The 18,332-nt window shown below is 54.1% G+C and overlaps 7 protein-coding genes across 7 annotated transcripts; 4 read left to right on the top strand and 3 right to left on the bottom strand.

Moving 5' to 3' along the window:
* Positions 1 to 1,274: 1,274 nt before the first annotated feature.
* Positions 1,275 to 5,122, top strand: BBA_05151 (phosphate metabolism protein 7; the record flags this gene model as incomplete). The annotated part of the gene is made up of 2 exons (XM_008600248.1): positions 1,275 to 1,564; positions 1,615 to 5,122. The coding sequence occupies 2 exons, from the start codon at positions 1,275 to 1,277 to the stop codon at positions 5,120 to 5,122; spliced, it is 3,798 nt and encodes a 1,265-aa protein (XP_008598470.1).
* Positions 5,123 to 5,764: 642 nt separating this feature from the next.
* Positions 5,765 to 7,393, bottom strand: BBA_05150 (abhydrolase domain-containing protein; the record flags this gene model as incomplete). Its single annotated transcript, XM_008600247.1, has 2 exons — positions 5,765 to 7,111; positions 7,178 to 7,393. 2 exons carry the CDS (start codon positions 7,391 to 7,393, stop codon positions 5,765 to 5,767), a joined length of 1,563 nt encoding a protein of 520 aa, XP_008598469.1.
* Positions 7,394 to 9,176: 1,783 nt separating this feature from the next.
* On the top strand, positions 9,177 to 10,478 carry BBA_05149 (serine/arginine repetitive matrix protein 1; the record flags this gene model as incomplete). The annotated part of the gene is made up of 1 exon (XM_008600246.1): positions 9,177 to 10,478. One exon carries the CDS (start codon positions 9,177 to 9,179, stop codon positions 10,476 to 10,478), a length of 1,302 nt encoding a protein of 433 aa, XP_008598468.1.
* A 686-nt stretch (positions 10,479 to 11,164) lies between these two features.
* On the top strand, positions 11,165 to 11,851 carry BBA_05148 (Acyl-CoA N-acyltransferase; the record flags this gene model as incomplete). Its single annotated transcript, XM_008600245.1, has 1 exon — positions 11,165 to 11,851. The coding sequence occupies one exon, from the start codon at positions 11,165 to 11,167 to the stop codon at positions 11,849 to 11,851; it is 687 nt and encodes a 228-aa protein (XP_008598467.1).
* A 128-nt stretch (positions 11,852 to 11,979) lies between these two features.
* BBA_05147 (uncharacterized protein) lies at positions 11,980 to 13,077 on the bottom strand (the record flags this gene model as incomplete). The annotated part of the gene is made up of 1 exon (XM_008600244.1): positions 11,980 to 13,077. The coding sequence occupies one exon, from the start codon at positions 13,075 to 13,077 to the stop codon at positions 11,980 to 11,982; it is 1,098 nt and encodes a 365-aa protein (XP_008598466.1).
* Positions 13,078 to 14,610: 1,533 nt separating this feature from the next.
* Positions 14,611 to 15,450, bottom strand: BBA_05146 (uncharacterized protein; the record flags this gene model as incomplete). Its single annotated transcript, XM_008600243.1, has 2 exons — positions 14,611 to 15,231; positions 15,298 to 15,450. The coding sequence occupies 2 exons, from the start codon at positions 15,448 to 15,450 to the stop codon at positions 14,611 to 14,613; spliced, it is 774 nt and encodes a 257-aa protein (XP_008598465.1).
* A 533-nt stretch (positions 15,451 to 15,983) lies between these two features.
* Positions 15,984 to 17,969, top strand: BBA_05145 (N2,N2-dimethylguanosine tRNA methyltransferase; the record flags this gene model as incomplete). The annotated part of the gene is made up of 1 exon (XM_008600242.1): positions 15,984 to 17,969. The coding sequence occupies one exon, from the start codon at positions 15,984 to 15,986 to the stop codon at positions 17,967 to 17,969; it is 1,986 nt and encodes a 661-aa protein (XP_008598464.1).
* Between the last annotated feature and the right edge of the window lie 363 nt (positions 17,970 to 18,332).

Here is an 18,332-nt window from a genome sequence, read left to right as displayed (position 1 = left end):
GAAGAGAGGGTTCAAAAACCTATCGATCATTGTGCGAGTATCAACTGTTAGATGGGATTTCGGGTAGGGGATCGGTATGGTGTTTTCGGGGGACTTGCTACAACATTTTTTTTCTTTTGCCGGCGTTGAAGAGAAGGGAAAATGCTTCTCTGCGTTGGGTTTTTGTAATTCCACATGTCACTAATTTGAGTATTACTTCCCCTTAGTTGTTTACGTGCGCTAGCCTTGCAGTGAATGGCCCGCGTGTGTCGATTGGTTAGGTGGCGTTTGGAGCCGCATCTCTTGCAGCTAGATCTTGTCAAACCCTGTCTCAGAAACGCGGTGCGTTGTCTGCATCAAGTATCTGTAGCTATCCGTGCTCGGTTGCCATCTCTTGGTGTGCGGAAAGGTGCTTGGTGCTTCTGCGTCGTGCCGTCTCAGCGTAGGCCGTTGTCAGCCAGTAAATGAGCACTGGACTACGGGTCGCTCCGTGCCAGACAAAGGTGGCCCCATTTATGGCATTTGGAGTTAGGAGCCCGAAGGCCGCCTATCCTTATCTACTCCTGAAAAGAAAAGCCGGGAATTTATTTTCGTTGGAATAGCTGGTATTGCAACAGAAAGGTGGTCGCTTCTTTGCACGTAATGATGATGCTGTTGTGCAACGAAAAAAGCAGGACAATGGCCTTTCAAACGCAGCCACAAGCGAGGCGCGAGGCAAGCAAGGGAGAGACGACTCTCGGACGATGAGGAGGTGGCGCCTCGAGGTCCTCTGCCAATGGACGACTGACAGTGGGCCGACAGGGACCCAGCATGTCCAAACAGGGCCAAATAGGGCCGCGGCAACCAACCACCGACGCCTGTGACATCATCACCAAACCTCAGGGGGTCCCACCAAAGTTTGTGTCCACCAGCAAAGGGCCCATGGGGACACGGGGGTCGCTAAATGATTGATCTGCTCAGATGGCTCCCCAGATATGCACCCATCTTCGTCATGATATCGTCTTTCCTTTCGTGTCACTGATTTCCTCTTCTCACACTCCTTTGTCCTCATTTTTTCTCCCTCGACCGCCTCTGTGCACACTTACACGCTCAACAGTCCAAAGTGCTACTTACTGCATTGTCTACTTTGAAGTCTGAGACGGACGAGCAAGGGCTTGCAATACGCGTCCTTTGCTTCCCTGCACGGCGTTACGCCTCTGCCCACAAAAGTTTCCCTTTACCCGCGGGAAAAATCGAATCGAATCTCAGCAGAGCATTTCAGAAAATCCAGTAACGCCTTAGGCGTTCGCATCGCCATGGAGAGGGTTCAGCCTCGACTCGTCTTCTCGGCCGCGGGTCTGATGGTCTTTGGGTCGGCCTGGTTGCTACCCTCACAGGCCATGGCTGCTTCGAATCACGCTCCCATCGACGTACCCTCTCTCAACATGCTACCTCGCAGAAATGATACGGGTCCCATTTCAAAAGCGCAAGGACAGTCTGGCATTGGCCTCGTGACCTTCGTCACCTCTATTGCCACAGCTTTGATCATCTTTGGCGTCCAAATATCTCTATTCGCTATCCTTCGAAACAGGCTGGCACGCATCTTGTATTGTTCTATTTTCTGCTTCATACCGGTACGGTACTTACACAATCTAGTAAACCAAAGACATACCTTGTTCCCGAACGCGAAAGAACCGAGCCGCCTCCCAACAATTTCTTCGCCATGATGAAGACCGTCATCTGTTTCCAGGATCGCGAGATCATAAAAAAATGCGGCCTCGATGCCTACTTCTTTTTGCGCTACCTGAAAACTCTTCTTACCATTTTTATACCCATTTGTGCCGTCGTTCTACCCATCTTGATTCCGATCAACTACGTTGGGGGTATTGGAAAGCGGATTGATATGAGCGCCGACAACAACACTGACAACGACAAGAATGTTACCGGCCTTGACACGCTAGCCTGGGCCAATATACGCCCTGAACACAGTGGCCGTTATGCAGCGCATCTTGTGCTGGCCATCCTGGTGGTGATATGGATCTGTGCCGTCTTCTTCTTCGAGCTCAAAGCATACATAAAGGTCCGACAAGACTACCTCACCAGTGCCGAGCACCGTCTGCGAGCTTCCGCTACCACTGTACTTCTCAATTCCATTCCCAAGAAATGGCTCAGCGAAGAGGCGCTTCGAGGACTTCTCGACGTCTTCCCGGGTGGAGTCAGAAATGTGTGGCTGAACCGCGACATGACAAAGCTTCTCGACAAGGTCAATTTACGCGAACTGATGCACGCAGCCTTGGAAAATGCTGAGACCGAGCTCATCAAGGCTGCCAAAAAAGCCCAACTCAAGCAACAGAAAAGAGACGAGAAAAAGGAGCGCAAGAAAATGAAGCTTGGAGCACTGAGCAAGAAGGAAAAGGCTGCTAGAAGCGCGAAACGAGACGAAGAGGCCAGGGAGCTTGCACACAGTGGGCAAGGTGAAGGTGCTGGCGATGACTGCAACATTCCTCACACTGTCACTGCTGGTGTCCAGGAATCAGCCATGGAGATCGAAGAGCAGCATCATCATGGCAACGACAACAATGAAGACATTGACGAGAAACACGGTGGCGCGCACAATCCCTTGGTCGGACTGACCAAAACCACTTCCAAAGTCGCTGGCGGGCTAAAAAATGTCGCTAACAAGTCCGGCAAGGGAATTGAAGAGGGTCTTGGAACAACGCATGGTTTTGCGCCGCTGTCTCCGAAGAGCAAAAGGAGCCTGTCTGCTTCTGTTCAGCGCCCACAAACTGGTCACTCCCAACCAACGCATTCACCTGCCGGCTCCGTCGTCTCCGCGACATCCACCAGTGCCATTAAGAGGCCCGAGGGCGCAGAGGACCGTGGCATTGGTGGTAACACAGTTAGAAGAGCAGCAGATGATGATAATTTCATGGATAATCGAAGACGTCGCTTTTGGCAATTCTGGAAGCCCCCATCAGGCGGATATGCTTCGCCAGTTCCCCAAGGCTTCGAGGCCGAAGATTATATGTCTGCTGGTCAACAGAAGAAAAAGACATTCTGGCAAACAGTCAAGGGTTTTATTCCGTTTACCGGCAACGACGAGGCGCAAGTAGACTATCCTGAGGCATTCGACCCAGAATATGACAACGCAGAGGAAGAAGATGCAGAGTGGCGGAAATATCTTAAGAAGAAGCAGCGTCCCACACATCATCTGCCCTTGTTCGGCGTCAACTGGCTGTTCGGTGTCCCTGGAATCACGAAAAAGGTCGATACCATCTACTACTGCCGAAAGGAACTTGCCCGTCTGAATCTAGAGATCGAAGAGGACCAAAAGCATCCCGAACGTTATCCACTCATGAGCTCAGCCTTTGTTCAGTTCAACCACCAAGTGGCGGCGCACATGGCTTGTCAGAGCGCTGTGCACCACATCCCCCGTTACATGGCCCCCAGAATTATCGAAATCTCGCCACGAGATGTTGTTTGGGACAATATGGCTATTTCCTGGTGGGGAGAAGGTCTGCGTGCCTTCATCGTCATTGGCATTGTGTGCACCATGGCTTTTCTCTGGGCTATCCCGGTTGCCTGGACAGCTGCAGTTAGCCAACTCGATCAGCTGATCCAAGATAACAAGTGGCTTGGCTTCCTCAAGGCGAACCATAATGTCGAAAACCTTGCCAAGATTATTGCGGGCGTGTTGCCGGCCGCTCTGCTGGCGCTTCTGCTTGTTTTGGTGCCCTTGATTCTGAACTTTCTCGCGGGCATTCGAGGAGCGAAAACAGGCACACAAAAAGCCGAGTTTGTCCAATTCTTCTATTTCGTCTTTTTGTTCCTTCAAGTCTTCCTTGTTGTATCGATTGCCTCGTTCTTCGCCGCGTCTCTGGACAAGTTCGTCGTCAACATTAGAGAGCAACTGAGTTCTGTTCAAAGCGTGCTGGACCTTTTGGCCAACAACCTGCCAAAGGCGGCCAACTACTTCTTCTCCTACATGATACTTCAAGCGTTGACTACCAGCTCTGGTACACTACTACAGATTGCTTCACTTCTTTTCTGGTTCATTATCGGGCCCATGTTTGACAGCACCGCTCGAAACAAGTGGGCGCGAAATACGAACCTCAACAATGTGCAGTGGGGAGCCTTCTTTCCTGTATACACCAACTTTGCCTGTATCGCCATTTTTTACTGCATTATCTCACCTTTGATTTCCATCTTTGCGATAGTCACATTTGGCCTTTTGTGGCTTGCACAGCGTTACGCTATGGTGTACGTTTACCGTCTTGAGCACGACACCGGTGGCGTCTTATATCCGCGTGCCATCAATCAGACCTTCACTGGCCTGTACTTTATGCAGTTGTGTATGGCTGGTCTCTTCTTCATCGTCAAAGACCAAGACGACCGTAACCCGTGCATCACACACGGTGTTATCATGTTGGTAGTCATGATCTTGACCATGATTTATCAGTACCTCCTCAACCGGTCATTCTCGCCGCTATTCCGTTATCTGCCCATCACATATGAAGACGAAGCCGTTCTTCGCGACGAAGCGTTCCAGCGAGCTCAAGATTCTCGACTAGGTGTCGCCGAAGATGAGGAAGAGGAAGAAGACCCGAAGGAATTACAGGGCATGCGGGAGAAGTGTCCTTCTCTGGGCGAATGTGAAGAGGGTATTGAGCTTAACACCGTGGACCAGGAGAGGCGTCGTCCGGGCGGCGTGCTTTCTCTGAAACCGATGAAGCAGGTCGGAAAGCACGTGGGCGGATGGGCCAAGGGCGGAGGCAACCAGCTGCTGCGTCTTACCCGGGCGGACCGCAATTCGCAGGCCGCGCAGTATCGTCGGCAACAGCGCAACAAGGACCTCGAGGCGCAGCGCGCAATGGGTAATGCCCTTTTCGGCGGCGTCCACGACGAAATCGAAGACTTGACGCCCGACGAGAGGGATATGCTGACGCGGCACGCCTTTTTGCATTATGCCATGCGCGCCCGTCGCCCGGCCGTCTGGATCCCGCGCGACGACCTGGGAATCAGCGACGACGAGATTCGGCGCACGCGCGCGTTTAGCAAGCACATTTGGATCAGCAACGAAGGCACAGCGCTCGATAGTAAAGTGCGCGTGGTTTACGGCAAGCATCCTCCCGATTTCTCCGAGATTGACCTGATCAACCTGTAAAGAGACGCCCAAAGGAGAGCCCTTTGCATGGTACAGGCTGGTCTTTTGCATTCATATCAAATATGGCGTTTTTTTGTTGTTCTCCTTGGTTACGAGCCTAGACGGTTCTTCTGTTCAGCATGCGAGAATATTGCCTTTACCGCCTCTCCCTGTTTTCACAATATTTTAGTCTTGTATTCATGATTGCGACATTTTCCTTTCTTCAGCACCATTTATAGCAGAGGGCAGACTGGGTAGACTAGAAATGAAGACTAGGCATGGAGGTGATTTATCGCAGACCCGTTCAATACAAATTGGTCTTGCAACAACGAGAAATCGTCAACATGTTACAATAACGTTGATTCTATTGATGTGAAGTATATGTGTATGTATGTATGCGGTTCCTTTGCCTGTACATGCTGTATATCTAATGCTGTGTAAACGCCCAACGATCCAAAAAAAAAAATAATGTGCATATAGACTGAATCGTCCTCGGAGCGTCATGCGAGATGGCTGCATACCACTCATGCTGCAAAAGTGATTTGCATGAAACAGTCCCAATATATCAAAAGAGGAAGACGCCCGACCGCAAGACCCGAAAATGTACAGAAATCCCAACCTAATAAATCAATTCTCGCCGAGGGAGAAGATGCTCCCTACTCATTAGTGATCGTTTCTCTTCTTGGACGTGGCAAAAACGTCGTCCATTTCCTTTTGCAGGGCGTCATTGAAAAATTCGGCATTGTCAAGGTAGAGATGGTGACCGGCCTTGGGCACAATCACCACCTTGACGCTTCCGTTTTCCATTTGCTTCTCCTCGTCCGTCGCGCGCGCTAGCGCCTCTTCCCGCGCCCTCTTCAGCTTCTCCTCCGAAGCGAGACCGCCAGCCACGTCCATCCAGTCGTTTTCGCCGTACATGAAGACGATGGGGAAGCCAGTTTCCTTCTTGGCCGGCGCGTCGCTGCCACTGCTGTCGGGTGAGGGGATAGGCTGGCGGCCAACGTCCTGGATGCGGTTGATGACGGGACGGCGGGCGTAGGCGCCGGGGGCGAGGACGTAGGCGAGGGCGTACTCGCCGCTGCCCTTTTGCTTGAAAATGGAAAAAGCGTAGTCGTGGAGGGCCTGTGCCTCGGGGCCGGGGAGATGATTGAAGCGGCGCGAGGTCCAGCCCGAGACGAAGCGCGGGCCGAGGGGCCCTGTCATGCGGATGATGCTAAAGGGCGAGACGTTAGCGTCCCAGAGCCAGACGAGCCAGCTTGGGATGGGGCGCTTGGGGGCCCCTGGCGGCGCGGGAGCTTTGCTGGAGGCGGCGGCGGCGGCAGCAGCCTTGGCGGCGAAGGCTGTGTCATGGCCGGTCTGGGTAATTTGAGTCTGGTCCTGTGTGAATTCGTTTGCGAGGGTAGACTCGTCAGGCTCGGGCATGGAGGCGTTGACAGCGTAAGGATCCTCGGGGATGCCGACGGGCGAGGCGAGGATTAGCTTCTTGAGGTGGCCCGGGTACTTGAGGGCGTAGGAGACGGCGAGGTAGCCGCCAAGGGAGTGGCCGAGGAGGGTGAAGCGGTCAATCTTGCGCTTCCGACGCCACTCCTCGAGGGCGTCGATGAACCAGTCCTCGGCCTCGATGACCTGCTGCTCGCGGTCCTTGGCGTGGATGCGGAAGGCGGGGCGGGACGAGTTGCCCATGCCGAGCATGTCGAGGGCGTAGAGCTTGAGGCCAGGCCTGCGCGTAATGGGCTCGAGGTTCTTGTAGAAAAAGCCAAGGCCGGCGCCGTAGCCGTGAACAACAACGAGCGTCTCTTCCGTCTTGTCACCAATCTTTTCCACGCAGACCTCGTTGAGGGCGCGGTTCTTGCCCGACAGCTGGACCATGGTGCGGCGCCAGACGCGCGTGCCGAGGGGGTCGGGCGTCGACGAGGCATTAGGGTTGGCGGCGCTGTCGGCGGCTTCGCGCAGGGTCGGAATGAAGGAGAGGACCTTGCGCTCGACCATGGGCGGCGTAACGCTGGTCCACTATGCGGAGAGGTTGTTAGCAGCTGGGGAAAGTATATATAGACCAGAGAGGCGGTTTACTCGTACCCATTGGTAGGCGGCTTCCTTGTAGCCGAGGGGGAAGTAGACAGATGGCGGCCGCGCCTGCCTGGTTTGCTTGATCTGACCAGACTCTTGCTGCTGGGCGCGAGCAGATCCATCTTCGGCGGCCATCTTGGCAATCTTGGAGGAGGTGGGAAAGGACGAGGCCAAAGTGACGCGCGAACGTTGGAAGAAGACGGTAGCTTTTTGCTGTTTGAGCATGCCGACGAAAGAAAAAAGGGCTGCGACGGGGGCTTTTTAAAACAAAAGCCCCAGACGACAGCGTGTCCCTGATTGCGTGAACTCAAGACAGCAAGCGGAAAGGCAAAAAAAGTCCACCAGCGATACTCGGAGGTGGGCTGAGCCGCCAAAAGTGCAACACTAGGTATCCCGTGGGGAGGGGCGAGCGCTGACAGGGCTGGGAATTAGGCTGGAATTAGAGGTACGTGAGCCTGTCCACGCGTCACAGCCTCACAGGCGTAATAATGCAGCGCAGAAAAGGTGTGTGTGAGATTGGTGCGGATATTCTAGAGTGAAAGCCCGCCCGGATTTAAGAATGGTTGGTGGTGCGCTGGTGGTGGTGTTGCGCGCGGCGGTACGCCTTGCTTCTGTGTAACTATCGGAGTTTGCGTCGATCCGGGTTCCGACGCTAGTTACGGCTCGACGCGGGATCAAGGCTTGTTCATGGCAGACGGTGGACGAAGGCGAGGTGATGGAGTCGATGACGAAGGCGACGATGCGAGAGCGAGAGCGAGAACAAAGAAACAAAGATTTTGCGACAAGAGGCAGGTGAAAGCGATTGGATGGTAGAAGATGAAAGAGGGATTTTTCCGAATGCTGGATCGGTTGAGAGAGCCGAGATGATTCCTCTCGATGACGGGTGCTAATAATAATATTTTAATCCCCTTTGCCACTTGTTCTGTTGTCATGGGTTAGTAAGGGGGCACAAGATGTGCTGAGAGCTGAGAACCAATTGTTAGCAGATTCACTGTAACGTGGTTGGTTGTTTGGGCGCTACAGCTGCTAAAAGGTTGAAAATTTGGGCAGTTTTGGCGATTTTGGTGGTTCTATTAGTGGTTCTAGTTGGGCAGTTGGGGCATGTTGAGGCTGTTTTGACTCTTCAAGGTCCCCCACACTGCTCACCTGCCCCGCTAATAAACGGAAACTGCCCAGGTGCTTTACAGTGGGCTTTCCCCAACATGTGCTGATGGGCAAACTGGATGGTCCAGATCAGCTTCCAGAGTCAGCGTTCAGCTTTAGCTTGCCAGTCAACGCGTGTCAAGAAAAAGTCATTGTCTCGCATAATCTGAACCCGAAAATGGGCCATTTCAGTGTTCTCTTCAGCCTTTCATCGCGGGGAAAAAAATCCCTTGTCTTCGATACTGAAGCCAGCCGCTTCGCGCTGGCTTACTAATAACTTACGATCTAGCATCAATGACGTCCAGTGCCGCCGCCTCAAGGACAACACGCAATGGATTCTCTTTCGCCAAGTTCCTCAAGTTACGGCTGTCTCTATGAAATTATTCCTTCAACTCATTGTTTTATATTTACTATAGAACTGTTAGACACTTCAAGGCCCACTTACACTCATGTCTTCATCTGCTGCTCTGTCGCTGTCTGAGCAGCTCGCTACACCCGAGACCCACCACTGACGCCCATCCGTCCTCGCCTCTTTTTTCCCTTGTCCGTCAAAAGCCTTGTCGCCTGCCTACTACACCCGATTGCCGTTGATCCATCCCCTCCTCCAAGCCGACTCTCACGTCCGCATGTCTGTCGATCACCACTCAATTGTACCATACCGATCGATTGCACGACCCTGATTCTACTCGTCTCCCCTCCGTCAACAGCTGCCGTCGTGGGGCCTGCGCCCGAGCAACCGCAAATAATAGGGCTGATGCGCCAAGTAGCTTAGCTGCTTGCACGAGCACCTACACCAAAGCAGTCTCTGTCCCATCGCCGCCGCAATACTCGATATACGTCTCCCGGGGCGCCGGCCAGCACCTCCATGACCGAAGACATTGATTCCATTGTCAAGGGGGCCCCCGTGGCCTCCCCGGCCATCAAGGCGGCCGCGGCCGCCACCGGCACCAGTCCCATCCTCCACCACGACGTCAAGCAGGGCGATCCCTTGCACAACACCCCCAGCTCGCCCTCCATGATCTATCTCAACCTCCTCATCCTCGAGGCCTCTCTGCGCGCCCAGTTCCTCGAGCTGCGCGCCCGCAAGCGCCACCACACCTTCTTCCTCACCCTCCTCACCGCCTGGGTCTGCTTCTTTGCCTACAAGCTCTACTTTGCGCCCCGCGAGGACGGCCACGGTGTCGGCGGCTCCATCTACTGGGCCGTTGAGGGCGCCCAAAAGGTCTGCTTCATGGGCGGCATCATCACCGCCGTCCTCGTCTGGGCAACCGGCATCTGGGACCGCGGTATCCGCTGGCCCCGCCGCTGGTTCGCCATCTCTAACCGCGGCCTGCGCGGCTTCAACTGCAAGCTCGTCCTCATCCGCCGCCCCTGGTGGGCCGAGGCTCTCTCCTCAGTCGGCTTCTTTCTCACCTACGGCCTCTTCTCCCATACCGCCAGCTCCTCCTACCGACGCGTCGACCCGTCCCTGCTGCGCGAGGTCGAAAAGGAGCTGCAGCTCTCTGCCGACGGTCATCATCCGACTTTAATCCTCCCTCACCAAGATGATGTGCGAGGCGGACACGAAGAGGACCTCGCCCCTGGCGGCGACTATGTCAAGCTGTTGCTTCTCGCCAAACCATTCTCTCCCACCTTTCGCGAAAACTGGGAGCTCTATCGAACAGAGTACTGGGATCGAGAAAACGAGCGCCGAGCCCTGCTACGAGAAAAAGTAAAGGAATATGATATCAAGCTGGCCAAGTCCCAGCATGGTTGGCTGTGGCGCCTGCCTTGGAAAAGGGCTCAGGTTAAGCGCCAGGAGACGCCCAAGGTCCTCCACAAGAGCCACATTAGCACCGAAAAGCTTCACAAGCGTCGCAGCAGCAGTGTCCGGCGTGGCTCCGTCAGCTCAACACGCAGCGGCACCCCGTCCTTTGACCTCGATGACGGCCACCCGACGACGCGCCGCACCGGATCAATCTCCAGCCTCGGTGAAAAGCGGCGAAAAAAGGCCACGAGCGTGGCCAAGTCGCGGAAGCAAGGTTCAGAGTCCCGCTCCGTCACACCAGACTTGCCGTCCTCTCCGCTGTCTGCGGACGCGCCTGTCAAGAGAGAGGCTACGCCTGACAGCGGCCGAGTGCTGCGCAGTGCTAGTGGGACGCCCAGAGACAAGACCCAGGCGAAATGAGACGACTGTTGTTACTGTGACGATGTGTTAAATAGCGGTCATGGCGTTAATCGAATCATCATGTATACCTCCACTATGCATGCTACTTTTGTCTGGTCAATTCCTGTGTGCGCTGTAAAGTGTCGATTAGTCCCAGCTGACACCTCGGCAACGTTTTCACGAAACGACGCACATTGTCCAAAACGCTCACAGCTGTTGGAAGTCAAATGCCTGCCCTGCAAGGAACGGAAACAGAAATGCCGATTCGTTTAACTTGACGCGCAAGTCGAGCTTCGAAACAGCCAGTTCACCCCCCAGAACCTAATTGGGCACTAACTAGCCAACCTCCACCAAAATGACTGGTTTTCAGTGAGATTTTAAAGCTCATCCAGCAGCCACCGTGACTCACAAGAACCCCCTTCTGCAGTCGAAGTCCCAGATAGGAAACTTGAGCTGCAACGTCGAGTTGTGATTGGGCCGTTCTTATATGTTTGATCCAGTCTCTCCATACTGGTTGGTAACCATGCAGTGACTCAAATAGGACGCAAGGAGAAAAGAAATGAAACTAATACAAAGTTCATGTCTAACCGTCAATCCGTTTTGTTGTAGAATCTGACGACTTATAAAGATTGCATTGCTGGGCTGTCATATCAACACCACCACCAACACACACACACACACACACACACAACACATACACACGCACAATGACAGGCTCATCCACAATCGAGGTCTCGCACCTCGACACGCGCCTTCCATCCCCCACTCTCCCCATCGTCCTGCGCACCATACAGCCCTCCGACGCCGCCCGCCTCGCCGCCCTGCTCTCAGACCCTGGCAACGCGTCCGACCCCAACGCCGCGCCCCTGTCCGCAACAACCGCCTCGGAGCTCATCGCTCGGCAGCGCCTCTCCGCCTCTGTGCCCACCGTCGTCGACACCGCTCGCGGCGCCGTCATCATCAGCGGACCCTCGCGCGTCAACATGGTTATTGAGCTGCTACCGGACACCGCGTCGTCGTCGTCGTCGTCGCCGCCGCCGCTCGTTATTGGTCTTGGTGGCTACGGCGCCATCAAGGAGCTCGTGCGCGACGGCAAAACGATCCGCGCGGGGGACGTGGGCGCCATGATTGATCCCGAGTACAGGGGGAAAGGGTACGCTACGGAGGCGATGCGGCTGGCGATTGACTGGGCTTTTGCGGAGGCGACGGGGGGTGGAGGAGGGCTGCAGCTGGATCTGGTGACGGTGACGACGCTCGAGGACAATGTGGCCATGGTGAAGCTGGCAGAGGACAGGCTGGGGCTCAAGGGCCGGGGCACACGCCGAGCCTGCGGGGAGGAGGGCGCAGAGGGCAAGACGGAGGTTTACTACGAGCTGACCAAGGAGGACTGGTAAAAGAATGTGTCTTCGTGGAACATGAGCGAAGCAAAATAAAGTGTATGCGTCCGCGCTGCGGCGTAAAATGTAAATACATCACCGAATGAAGATAAAAGGTTTCTGCCAAAATACGCCAGTCAAGCTGCTCAACCGCGCTCGCCGTCAGTCCAGATCAGGATAATGACCGAGTCCTGCGGCTCACTCTCCTCCTTTTGCACCCCTTCCTCCAGCAATCCTTCCTCCTGTACCTCTTTCTCCTGCGCCCCCGCTGCTCGATTCTTACGCTCATCCCTCCTCAGATACGCCTGCCACACGGCGCCGTCATCATCCACAACCGAGTCCAGGAGCCTCCATACCTTGCGCGTGCCGCCGCCCGCGAGAAGTAGCCTACCACCAGCGGCATCACCACGATCAGCCTCCTGCAGCTGCAGCTGCGCCGCGAGCGCGCGCCGCTCGGTTCGGTTGTCGGCGGCGGCGGACTGCACCGTGGGCGTGTGCTGGTAGCGGCTGATGGACACACCGTTGACAAGGACCCAGCCGTCGCGGAATAGGAACCGCTGCGCAAAACACGCCTCACCGCACACGTCGGCGACGAGGTAGGCGCGGGCAATGTCGGCGTTCCGCGCGTGGCCGCGGTGGTTGCGCAGCGCGAGCGGCCGCACGCCGGCTTCGAGGTCGTCATCATCGGAGCCGTGGCGCAAGGACAAGGTTGTATCGTCCGCTGCGGGCACGTACAGGCCCGGGATGACATGCATGGGAAGCTCGCCGCGCGTCATCATGCACCCGTGGAGGATGGACGTCCATTGCCGCGCAACGAGCCGCCCTCCGCTCGAAGCGTCCTTTTCGGCACACGAAAGGGACAGGTAATGGACGAGACCACCGCATGATAGAATAACGACGCCGCCGCCGTTGGTCGAGAGCTTGCCGTCGCGGGCCGTCCAGTCCTCTCGCTCGCTCGGGACGCCAATGTACACACTGTCCTGCGCATCATACGCACCCAGCTTCTCATTCAAATACGGCAGGCTCGGAAAAAAGATGGCGTCCTCAATCAGGACGAACCACTTCTTGTGTATGCCCACAGCCGACAGGGCCACCCCGTAAGAGTGTAGCTCTCCGGCGAGCTGCGCATACGTCGTCGCGACGGACAGCGGGTCCCCGATATTATACACCATGGCGGGGATGCCCAGCTTCGCCAGTGCGGCCTCGACCTGCTGTATCTGTTCCTCGTTGGCCCTGTCTAGCATGATGACGATGTGCGCGCCGTTGCTGCCCTGCTTCCCGTCTGTCAGCCACCACTGCCAGTTCCGGAGCATGGCTCGGTCATTCTCCATCAACCGCTCGTGTGTCGTCGAGACGCCAAACAGATACCCCGAAGCGTCAAAATCGCCGGGGCGCCAGCCCCGAGGCGACGGCAGCGGCAGCGTTCTGAACGTCGTCGGTGGCGACGAGCTGGCGTTGTGGCCGCCGCGCTGATCAAAGATCCGCGGCCGGGGTGGCCGAAAGCGACGGGACGTTCGCGTGACGGACGACCATTGCTTCTGATTCTGCGTCGACGGGATGATCCATGCTGCCCATTCGACCTGTGGCGAGAGGTCGTGTGTGCGAACCAGCTTTTCTAGGTAACTGCCCGTATCGAAACCTGGCACACTCGCATTTCGGCTCTGCTGGCTCGCAAACGGGCGCAGCAAAGTCAATTGTCAAATCACATGCCTGCAGAAACAAGAACGTGTAGGCGAGTATACCGGAAATGAGAAGTATCGAAATCGACTTTCGTGGAAACGAAAACGGGCTCGCGACCAGTTGCGTCATGGCCGCTCACGTGGTCGAGACAGCCAAATAGTGCCGGAGTTTCAATTGAGGGACTAAACAGGAGATTCGAGAATATGCAGCATGTCATCAAAATACGTCAAGGTGAGAGAAGAGACAGAGGGATGCAATAAATGAATACAGTCTCTTGAGAAGGAGGCTCAAGTGCAGTGCGGTGCAAACGGCGAGTGGTCCCAAAGTCAAACTGCCAAAAAGACGACACAAGGCAGGAATTCAGCGTCCGCAATTCACCCTCGCTCGGCACATCATGTTCCCTATTTGCCATGCTTGAGCGACCGTTGCGTGTTTGTGAAACCACAGGTAGATAGGGACCATCAATTTCAGAGGAGCATAGGTGGGCCCAACGAGTTTGACCGTGTTTGAGGCGCTCAGTATAGTAGTTTGGCCCCTGGGATCGCCATATGCACGTGCAATTTAGGCAGGAGCTCTCAGAGTCATGGATCACCTCATATATCTTCGACAGTATTCCACGCCTGATGGTGGGATCGCTAGTCATCAACATACGCCACGTTTAGCCCCATCATTGATGATGGCTGTTATCGGAGTGCAGCGCAAATTTCCCACGTACAGCTGTCGCTGTGGAACCTCTTTATGTACTTTTTGCATGAATTGGGCTGAAAAGTCAGGTTTATTAGTAGTAAAACTAGCTAGCTAGGTAGCAAAATTGCTGCTTATTCTTTGAGAACAAATCGACCCCAAGCTGATCTCATTCGCTTTCATAACATGATGGTGGTAACGCTCAAGTCACTGCTAGGGAGAGTCATCAAGTCCAAATTCTTGTGAGTCATGCATACTTAGGAATCAGAATTATGCGAATTCATCATCGTGATACACTCAAAGTGTTGCCGGCAAGAATGGGCACGAACAGGTTGGTAAGGCCATAGCTGCCGGTCTTGAGAATGCCCTCATCTCGTTAACTTTGTACAGTTGCAAATATGATAGGACAGACATCATTTCGAACGGTCGCCTCTAATAGCAGATGAAGTATCTTGTGTAGAGTCCGCAGGAGCTGCATTGCCTGACTCGATGGGCGTCGCAGGTTGTCGTCGCACTGGCGTAGTCTGGCGGTTGCGATAATTATCAGGCAGATTGGCTTCCATAGTAGCTTTAGCGTCTTGACACAAATCGAAACATTCGGCAATAATTTGCTCCGGGGAGAGCGAAAGTGGTGCAATGCCAGAATCGAGAAGCTCTTTGATGTGGTCCTCCACTTGCCTGAGCTCGTCCATGTCCTTGCGATACCGATCGGGGATACCACTGTTGTGGAAAAAGGCCAGAATGCTAGCACTGACAGTATTCACAGCACCAAGAACCGTAATTGGCGTACCATCTTTGACAGCAACAGAACCGAGCGCCGTGAGTGTAGCAGAGATACAAAGCTGTAGTAGCATTAATGTCCACTGCATCAACGCCGCTGCGTAATATAAAAGCAGGCATTTAGAGCGTTGATGTACAACATCGCGGTAGAGGCCTTGCGCCATGCCTCGGGGCGGATACAACCAAGAGGATGGATGCACTGGTCGAAGCTGTTCCATGTCCTTTATGCCACCAATTCCACGGGCAATTATACTCTATTCATGTGCGTCCACGAACCGGTGTGGCGGGATCTTATGGGCATGTTGATAAGATGACGGTACCGAGGCTGTTGGTGGAGGAGCAGGCTCTGATGCCGGCCCATTAAGCCCTGAGATGAAGTTGCCTCTGTCGAAGAGAACCTCATCTGATGCTCCATGAACTGGTGAATCGTTCTTCTCGTAGGCCGGCGAGCCTGGAGTTTTTCGATGCGACATAATGAGGATAAGGAGAGTTCGATGTTGAGAGTATAGTGTATGCTTCTTGATGATGGTGTTGAAATGGTGATTAATTAGGTAGGCGGAGCGAAAAAGGAATGGAGATGTACGCCATCGCACGCTGAAATGCAACAAAGCGCCATAAATATCCAGCGCAGCAGAAGTTGGAAAGTGCGAACCGATATTGGTATGGGGGGATCCATGCTTTGTAGAAAAAGATATGCCAATTCGCAGGCGATGGTGTCTAGGTACCTGTGTAGCAAGAACACCGCCTGTTGTTGGTTGCTCAATTGCTGTTTAGGTAGTCACTACACCGCCCAATTTTACAGCCGGCAGAATCCAAAAAATTAACAGCTCCGCCAATTGCGAAAAGGTCAACTTTTGCGACAAATCAATCTACACTTATCACGAAAGAATTCTGCATGCTGCAATCCCTCACGTTACGAGCAGCTTTTCACCAGATTGCCTTGCAAATTCCGGGCAGATACTCCGCCATTGCGCTAAATCGATCTCGCCAGTACTTTGCGACGGCCATGAGCGACAAGACGACCGGAAATGGGACTGTAGAGGTGGATGGGGCGCATTTCAGCACAGTGACGGAAGGTCTCGCGACAATTCTGGTTCCGCAAGGTGCCAAGGTTGGAGAAGACTCTGGCGAGGTGCAGCAGGTTTTCTACAACCCAATTCAGCAGTACAACCGCGATCTCTCTGTGCTCGCAATCAAAGCGTACGGCGAGGAAGCTCTGGAGAAGAGAAGGGCTCGCAAACAAACAAAGGATACTAGGCATGGAAAGAAACGCAAGAGGGGAGACGAAAATGGCACCAAGCCCGAAGAGACAGAGCAGACCGGGCTAGCGGAACAGGGAGGGCAGCCAGAGCAACCAGAGCAGCCAGAGCAGCCAAAGCAACCAGAGCAGCCAAAGCAACAGTCAGAGTTGGAGCCTGGCCCAGAAGACCAGAACGCTGGCAAGACTACCAAACCTCCTTTCAAAATGCTAGATGCCCTTTCAGCCTCAGGTCTACGCGCGCTGCGATATGCGCGCGAACTCCCGTTTGTCACTAGCATCATAGCCAACGACTTGTCAGCTTCCGCCGCCAAGTCAATCAAGCAAAATGTCAAACACAACGGCGTCGAGGATATTGTTTCAGTGACCAACGGCGACGCCCTTGCAGTCATGTACAGAACAATTGCAGACTCGCTTGCAAATGGCGAGACCAACAAGTCATGGAAGAAATCATCCAAATTTGACGTTATCGACCTAGATCCATATGGAACCGCGGCTCCATTCTTTGACGCTGCCGTCCAGGCCGTGCGTGATGACGGCGGCCTTTTGTGCATTACATGCACAGATAGCGCTGTGTGGGCTGGCCATGCATACTGCGAGAAGACTTTCTCCCTTTACGGCGGCACACCAATTCATGGCCCGCACTCCCACGAAGCTGGTCTACGGCTAATCATTAATGGAGTAGCCACGTCGGCAGCTCGTTATGGACTTGCAATTGAGCCACAGCTGTCTCTTTCCATTGACTTTTACACCAAAGTCTTTATCCGGGTCACAAAGTCTCCACAGGCAGTCAAATTTCTAGGCACAAAAACAATGGTTGTACACAGCTGTGATAACGGCTGCGGCGCTTGGGAAACCCAGTACCTGATGCGTGCCAAGGCAGTGCTCAACAAAAAGGGCAACGCAGCATACTACAAATTCGGTATGGCCTTGGGAGCAGCAGATAAGCTTTGCAAACATTGCGGTACCAAAATGCATATCAACGGCCCAATGTGGGGTGGCCACATTCACTCACGGGACTTTATCGAGAGGTTGCTAAAGCAAATACCAGAGGCCGACAAGCAAGTCTATCGCACTCTTCCTCGACTAGAAGGAATGCTGCGAAACGCGCTAGAGGAGCTGATACCCAGTCCTGAAGAGACAGCTCCCGTCGAGTCTCGGGACAAAGAGTACGCCAAGATTGACCACTATCCATTTTTTATAATTCCCGGGAAAATTGCGAGCATTGTTTCAGCCGCCACACCGGGCGATGATGTCTTTAGAGGGGCGTTGAAGCATCTTGGCTACGTTGCGGGCCGCAGTCATTGCAAGCCGGGAAGCATCAAAACAGACGCTCCATGGTCAACAATATGGTGGATCGTGGCGGAATGGATACGGCAAAAGGCGCCCATCAAGAAGTCCAAATTCAAGCCAGATACGGCGCCATGGAGACTTTTGAAAAAGGCCGGCTTACTCGAGGATGAACCTAGTGCCGATGCTGACGCGGCCGGTGGCCAGCCTGATTTGAAGATGGAAGGCGTCGATGCAGTGATGAAGGAAGGCGACGAGACTGGGGTCGAGCAAATGGTGTCGAGCGATCAAAGGGCTCTCACCGAACAAGACTTGAGGAAAACTCTTGTGTTCAATGATGATCTGGCCCGACTCGGGCGAGAGGGCAAGGCGCAGAATCTTGTTCGCTATCAGATGAATCCCAGAGAAAACTGGGGTCCACTGACGAAAGCCAAGAGCAACTAAAGTCAAGGCATTATAATAGAAAGCGATCAATTCAAAGTATCAAATTCCCAGCTTTTTTTGCGCGGCTTCAGCAGCCCATCGCAGCCCGCCGTGTAAGCGACCTGAAAATCAAACCAATTTTGACCGGTGTGCTTGGAGAAGAGCGAGAGTGGCGCTGGCAGATTCAATGCCATGTCTTTGGGATATGGGTATTCGAGTCCATCATGGTGACACGTGCGTACGTCTCGGCAGTCGCAAGATTTGGCCATCTCTGGATGTCTTTACTATGAAAGGCGATGAACACGTGTAAGCCTGTTTGTAGGCAAGGTCAAACGAGCTTGTAACCAAGCCGAACTACCTAGTTGCCTAGGTAGGTAGCCCTGA

The sequence above is a fragment of the Beauveria bassiana genome, assembly GCF_000280675.1.
Source record: "Beauveria bassiana ARSEF 2860 unplaced genomic scaffold BBA_S00013, whole genome shotgun sequence".
NCBI classification, from domain to species: domain Eukaryota; kingdom Fungi; phylum Ascomycota; class Sordariomycetes; order Hypocreales; family Cordycipitaceae; genus Beauveria; species Beauveria bassiana.
Note: the sequence above shows the minus strand (reverse complement) of the source record. Positions and strands in the feature narration are given on the sequence as shown.